The sequence below is a fragment of the Nicotiana attenuata genome, chromosome 5, assembly GCF_001879085.1.
Source record: "Nicotiana attenuata strain UT chromosome 5, NIATTr2, whole genome shotgun sequence".
Classification (NCBI taxonomy): Eukaryota; Viridiplantae; Streptophyta; class Magnoliopsida; order Solanales; family Solanaceae; genus Nicotiana; species Nicotiana attenuata.
Window position 1 is genome coordinate 37,809,879 of NC_031993.1, and position 8,054 is coordinate 37,817,932.

Below are 8,054 nucleotides of genomic sequence, written 5' to 3' on the forward strand. Positions count from 1 at the left end.
TCCGCATTTTTGTTGTTACTATGTCCTTCTGCACTTTATTGATGAGTTATGAGGATATGTCTTTTGATAATGATTTGTTATCTTGCATTGTTGTGATTTTGGCACGTGTGCACATGTTGGGCTGATTGATTGGGATGATGGCATGAGGTTTTTGCCATGCAATTATGATTATTATGATTTTGTCAGGGCAGAGCAATATAGTTGGATATTGTGATTTTCTTAGGGTAGAGCGATACGATTGGATATTGTGATTTTGTTAGGGCGGAGCAATACGGTTGGATATTGTGTTTTATCAGGGCAGAGCGATGCAATGGATATTCTAATTTTGTCAGGCTAGAGCGATAAGGCTTGATATTGTGTTTGTGTCAGGGTGGAGCGATGTGGTTGGATATTGTGATTGTATCAGGGCAAAGCGATACAGTTGGATATTATTTTTTGTGTCAGGGCGGAGCGGTAAGGGTGGATATTGTTATTATGACAAAAATATGGGCACGAGGTGCCATATGTTTGTGTTACTTTTTGACAACTTGTTGTTAAAAATTGGGTGTTACCTTGATTATGCAAGTGAATTCTTTGTGAATTGTCGTGCATTGTACATGTGTTTTACGTGGCATCTAAAATGTTAATCTATGCCTCTAATATTATTTGACAATTTGGTTGTCAATATGGAATTACCTAGGTTGAGTTGATAGCCCATGTTTTGTTGAGTTGTTGGTAGCGTAATGGATTGATGTAAGAAGGAAGTTGTCATCACGCATTGATATATTTGATTTTCGAGTGTTTCTCTTGAACATGTTATTTGGCAATTGATACAGAATTGGATCATGTTGGGAACCTTTACGGTTGATATTCTTTATTCCGTAATTGTCTTTCTAGAATATTTTCTCTGTGTTATACATGTTATTGAGCTACATAGGTTGTGCAAAGTGAGTATCTTTTGACTTAAAAACCTCGTCACTACTTCTGTAAGGTTAGTCAAGATACTTTCTAAGTACATGGGGACGATTATACTCATACTACACTTCTGCACCTTGCGTGCAAATTTTGGAGCTGAGTAGTTGTGGAAGACACTTAGCCATATCTCACATCAATCTTGGAAAACACCTTGGCACCCTTAAGCTGGTCAAATTAATCATCAATCCTAAGAAATAGATATTTGTTGTTGATAGTGACCTAGTTCAACTATTGATAATCAATGCACATCCCCATCGGCTCGACTTTCTTCTTAACAAATAACATTGCATACCCAAGGGTGAGACACTTGGTCTAATGGATCCCTTGTCAAGAAATTCCTGCAACTGAATTTTCGATTTCTTCAACTCAGCTGGAGCCATACGTTACGGTGGAATAGAAATAGGTTGAGTGCCTTGAACCGAATCATTGCAAAAGTCAACATCCTATCGAGCCATATACCCAAAAAATATGTAGGAAATACCTCAAGAAACCCCCTCACAGTCGGTACCGAATCTATAAGAGGAACCTCCACACTAGAATCTCGATTGTAAGCCAAATACGCTAGACATCCATTATCAAACATATGCTGAGCCTTCAAATACGAAACTACATACCCTGCTAGTCAAGTGACTGAGGGTCCCTTTCTACTCTAATCTAGGCAACCCCAGCATAGCCAACGTCATAATCTTGGCATGACAATCCAATGCATACAAAGAATGACCTCAAAATCCACCATATTCAACAACAAAAGATCAACTATAATATCAAAATCATTAATAGTGACAACACAAGACCGGTACACCTAATTAACTACTTTGGAATCGCAAATGGGTGTAGACACCGAAATAGGAACATCAAGAGAATCACGAGGCATACTTAGCTATGTAAGACCCTCTATGAACCTCCATACCTTCTCCCTCTCAGTAAGGATCAGGATAGATGCATGGCCAGATAAATCGACAAATCTTGTCTCATACTGAGTGGCGGTCATGCTACCCTACTGAAAATGCTCAAACTGACTGCGCATCTCCTCTCTCAGGGAATGAATTCTCCAAAAACAACTAGAAAAACTTAAATATGATGATCAAACTTAAAATTATTAACATACTAAAAGGTGGTAAAAAATTTAAATATGGTTAAAAATTAGGTGCTCACACAGTGCAGTAAATACAGACCACTTTAATGAAGAATTAACTTACATCTTTTCCCTCTTTTTGCTTTGGATGAAGACCACTTTAATGAAAGAATTAAATTACATCAAAACAACTAACGATCACTGAGTTCAGACAAGATGAAAGCGATGATGATGCTTAATAAAACAAACAATTCATCTCTTTCTTGAAACACTTTCAACCATTTTAATTGAAGTCATGAGCTACACATTAAAATATATTATAGACTAAGAAAATGCGTGGAGGCATGGAGTGGACGTTAGCTATTGCCTATTGGGTGGGGGCTAGATGCTCGGTAAAATTCCTAATTTAGGTCAAATTGTTAACATTCAACTTATAATCTAAGCAATTTGAAATAGGACTAAAACCTCAATGGCATCTGTAAAGCAGCACTACAATTCTTTATATTCTTATATTCATGTTCAGCCGCAGTCAAATAGAGTCCACTTTGGTAAAGGAGACCTTATTGTCAAGAACTCAATATCTTATTGCTTGAATTCTAACTTTAATTTTTGTTTTTTACCAGAATTACGAGAGTATCAATGATCACCCACTATCATGTTAAATCACGACGTATCATATGGACTGTACATAGCAAGTAGGAATGATATTTTTTACTTCAATACCACACAAAAATGTGTGTGGTGTCCAATTTTTCGCGTGCACTAATTATAGAAGGACCCGGTTCTTCTAAGTGTTCCTTAACCTAATGTTGCTGAAATAGTAAATGCGGAAAGTAAAGAACATAAGTATTTTTACGTGGATAACACCTGGCTCAAAAGGTGAAAAAACCACGACCTACTACTCAGTAGGATTTTCCCCAACACTTCACTAAATCACTGAGCCAAAACAGCATTTACAAAATACTTTGTAAACCTAAGGATTAACTCTAATCCCGTTGTGGCAACCAGCCTCTAAGTGTTGTGATAACTTCAAATTAACTATAACTTGAATACTCAAAGTACCTATTACAATTGCTTCTAGATAAAGCTGAAAGGTACAATATGAAAACACCTACTACAATTGAACTAGAATAAAAGACAGACACTTGGAACTGGATCTTCTATCTGGTTCATGTAGCTTCAGGTTCGCACACTTGAATCACACAAGAATTGCTTGCAAAATGCCTTGCTATTTTGCTCTCAACTCACGTTTAACTTCAACGTTTGTGTGTACCTGTAAAATGAGAACATTATGCAATATATAGAGTTAGTAGATTAAGAAATAACTAGAGTTCTAATGCTACTCTTCCTTGGTGGAAGAGTTCTAGTTAACTTCAACCTCTAACTCCTTCCTTATCATGGACAGTGTTCTCTTTGAGTACGGAGTTCTTCTCCTTATCAATTATGCAACCTTTTCGATCAGGAGATATCAGACAAATCAAGTTAAGCTTATCTCCTTCACGTGCATCCCTTATGCTCGAATTTACCCGTGTTTGTGTACACAAGAAATGAACCTGGTTCATGCTTGAGTTTCTTTGTCAATCTTCAAAACAAACTTCACTTGGGCCAACAAGAAAAATTACAAAAACAATTGCGTTAATTTTACAAATATAGATCCTTTGAAATATCAATTTTCATATCGTTCCGTTAGTTTGTTTGCTACTCTTGCACAAGACTACAATTGATGTCACTCTTTGTTAGATAGCCCATACCATGAATTTGATTCCCAAATAGTGTGAAAATCTACAACTTTGCATAACTAAAATGAAACTAACTAAGAAAGCAAGATATATATTGACGGTTGAAAGTGATTAAACATACTGAAGAGGACAAGACAAGGCTTGTAATTATACATGGAACTTGACTTTTCATATTATGATGTTACCTCAAATACCTACAAAAACAAGATCTTTGAATGATGAAGAAAATCTAAAATTTTCTTCTGACTTTCCGGTATATTCACAGTGATAATTAACTCATAGATACGAAGGAGAATCGTATCAAATGCTGTTTTCACATTATTCTCCTATTAACTGATCAAAGGTACAGGAGAATCACATCAAATCTAGAAAGGACCTTTTTTCAAAATATTTTTCGTGTGTACCTAATTATGGCCATCGTCCATTCCTTAATTAGAAAACAAACAAAAATATAACCAAAGACCATTATATCTAAGTAGATAGCTAAGGCCAAATATAATGTGCTTTGGTCTTGTCAAATATAACACAAATATATACATAAAGCCTACAAGAAAGAAGAAAACTAACGGCTGGCTATGCGAATCTTTGGGTGTATCTAATGATAATCGCCGTTCCATGAGAAAGACAAGACATTCGAAAAATAAAGGCACAAAAGCATCAGAAAAGTGTATCATTTTCGTATCTTGAAAAAAATAAAAAATTCTTCCCCATTTACTCCATATTTTTCCAAGATTTTCTGACCACTGTACTTTTGTCAAAGATGTGTTCCTCGTTTTCATTCATTTTTTCCTCTTATATATATCCTCATACCATATCTCTCTTTGCTTCACCGAAATCATCTTCGTAATTTCAACACTCTTTCTCCTATTTCTACATTATATTATATGTGTTTCTTTAATTTTACCACATTTAAAATGGCAAAGTTTTTTGCCCCAGGCTACTTCATTTTATTTTTCATCATGAGTCATTTAATGTCCATAATAGGGAAGTTGAAGAATTATTGGAACGCTTCAAGTATTCCTCATGAACTTCTTTCCCTTGATATTGCAGCTAGGCTTAGTACTGACTCAGATGCCATAGAGGCAGCTTCCACTGATTTTGGAAATATTATTAAAGAAAAACCAGCTGCAGTTCTTTATCCATCCACCATTAAGGATATACTCGATCTCATCAAGTTATCCTATAATACACATATCCCTTTTACCATCACGGCGAGAGGCCATGGCCACTCAGTGAGGGGCCAGGCCATGGCGCGAAATGGGGTTGTCGTGGATATGAATTCTTTAAAGAATAACTACAGAACTGGAATTAGGGTTAGTTGGGATGCTTCGTTAGGGTTTTATGCAGATGTTGGAGGTGAGCAGCTTTGGATTGATGTTTTGAATGCCACACTTGTGCATGGACTTGCTCCTGTCTCGTGGACTGATTATCTGTACCTCACTGTTGGTGGAACTCTATCTAATGCTGGAATCAGTGGCCAAACTTTTCGTTATGGTCCTCAAATTAGTAACGTTCATGAGATGGATGTTATTACAGGTAGCCAGATACAGATATATGTCGTATGTTTCATTTATGGTTTAACATATATACATGGACAGTGTAAACAAATTATTCATACTTTGAGGCATTCTAAAAGAATTTTGTAGGTAATATTCAATAAAAAATGGGATTTGTAATCTTGAAAATAAGACAGCTTATCTGATATAACAGATAAAAGTGATCTACAAATGATCTGATAGTGCAAATTATTTTTATACTACTAATATATATAAGTTGAATTTTATAAATAGGATTTAACTTATATACACTGACATATTAGTGCATGCTTACTTATTTTAACTTATCACTTATTTTAAATTTTACGTATGTAATTGATTCAAACTCATTATAGGCGGTAACATATAATTATCTCTTATGTTATGGCCTCATAGTGATAAAAAAATTCTTTACATCATCCATACCAAAAAAAGTCTTTAAAATTAAGGTTTACAAGTTAAATTTTGCAATAATATTTTTTTCTATAAATTTTCCATCATTCTTTTTTTTTTTTTTTTTTCCAGATAAGTTCCATGGAAAGTATTGTATGTAGCTGGTTACGAAATGGAATCTCTTGCAAAAATGTGATTAAGTTAGAAGCATGTTATATTTGGGGACCACCATGTGAGGTTTTTTTAGCAGAAGTGTAGTAGATACACTAATCACTCCTTTTTTTTCGCTGTATCTACCTTTCTGCATTTATTGGATATATGTCTTTGGAGAAACTTCAGCTTTTTTACCTGGTAGGATCACCTTATTTCAAATGTAGTATACATTTAGTTGCATGTGATAAGTACATATCCAGTGCCTGGCCAATGCAACAGTTTCTTTAAATCACAGAATTTAGGAAGAGTCTATTATTGCATAGAAGTAATGTTATTTAATATTTATTCATGGAATAATTCAACTTTTGTGTCTTCTTTGGTTTATCAGGTAAAGGAGAATTTGTGACTTGTTCCAAACACACGAATCCAGAACTGTTTTTTGCAGTTTTAGGAGGTCTAGGGCAGTTTGGAATCATAACCAGGGCAAGAATTGTCTTAGAGAAAGCACCAACTAGAGTAAGTGTGTATATATATGCTTCTTCAATTATAGATTTTCTATGTTAGTACTATAATATATATTTTTCATTTTGATTTAGGTGCAGAGAAGTTATAATCATGATTTTTCCTTTGTTGTAATGTAGGTGAAATGGGTGAGAATTCTGTATTCTGATTTCTCTAAATTCACAAGAGACCAAGAACATCTCATCTCAATTGAAGGCCTGGACTACGTAGAAGGATCTCTCATGATGAATCAAAGTCCTCCAAATAACTGGAGATCATCCTTTTTCTCACCTTCTAATCAAACCAAAATAGCTTCCTTGTTGTCAAAAAATGACATTATCTATTGCTTAGAAATGGTCAAGTACTATGATGATCAAAGTGCTAACACAATTGATGAGGTATTAATATATTGCTATTGTAGCTACACTGAAAATACACAATCTAAAATATCAAGAGTGAAATTATTAATGTTTTATGCAGGAAATGCAGAAATTACTTGAAGGGTTGAAATTTATACCTGGATTCATGTTCACAAGAGATGCAACCTTTATGGATTTTCTGAATAGAGTTAGAAGTGGGGAGGTAGAGCTGCAATCAAAAGGTCTATGGGATGTTCCTCATCCATGGTTCAATCTTTTTGTACCAAAGTCCACTATCATGGATTTCAATGTTGGTGTCTTTGTGGACATCATTCTTAGACAAAACAAGGCCACTGGACCCATCCTTGTCTACCCAACAAGCAGGAAAAAGTACTGATCACTTCTATACCTTCCTTTACAAAATATAAACAATCCTACCTAGTGTAAAGAGCTTTTACACTATTAGATATTTTAACGTGTTGTAGCAAGAAGCGGCCGGATACGCTTTGGAACAACGGTAAAGTTATTTGTGTGTGACATATAGGTCACAGGTTCGTCAATCAGTGGTGATGCGTGCATCAGTACTACATTACACTCTCTAGGGTGCGATTACGTGAACGCATTCTGCCCCTTTTCTTTAAAATTTTGTAGCAAGCAACCTGTCTTATTTATGAAGTTACTAATCTAAATTTTATAAACATTTACTTATAATTATTTGTAAGTGGCCTAATAATAATAGTATAAAATTACATTTTTAATGTAGAGAAGTGAAACTGTTACTTAATTGGCAGGTGGGATGAAAGAATGTCAGCAGTGATACCAGAAGAGGATATATTCTATTGTGTGGGGCTACTGTATTCTAGTGGGTTCGATGACTGGGAGGTTTTGGATAGCCTAAATGATAAAATCCTAATGAATTGTAATAAAAAGGGCCTCAAGATCAAGCAGTACCTTCCACATTACAAAACCAAGGAGGATTGGATGAAACATTTTGATGAAAAGTGGAACACTTTCCAACAAAGGAAGATCCAGTTTGATCCTAAGATGATTCTATCACCAGGACAAAGAATCTTTACTTTTACTTCTTTTTAGTAAAAGAATAGGCTGCGGATGAGCATTGATCGGCTCAAGTTTTTGTTTTTTTGGTTGATATATTAAGATAGAGCCTTAGCATTTCACAGCTTGTAGTAAATCCTTCTGATTTTTTTACGAGGTTGAGCAACTGAAGAAATTCTTTTAATGATCTTCGTTAATTCCAGCTAAACCAAAAAAAATAAGGAAATAATAGTGTATTGGTGTAAAAGAAAAAAGTCATTACACGTGAAATGTTAGTATGCTAATAAAA

The 8,054-nt window shown here is 34.9% G+C and overlaps 1 protein-coding gene across 1 annotated transcript; it reads left to right on the plus strand.

Moving 5' to 3' along the window:
* On the plus strand, positions 4,683–7,801 carry LOC109226138 (cytokinin dehydrogenase 3-like). The gene is made up of 5 exons (XM_019390938.1): positions 4,683–5,304; positions 6,238–6,365; positions 6,491–6,748; positions 6,831–7,099; positions 7,501–7,801. Exons 1-5 carry the CDS (start codon positions 4,683–4,685, stop codon positions 7,799–7,801), a joined length of 1,578 nt encoding a protein of 525 aa, XP_019246483.1.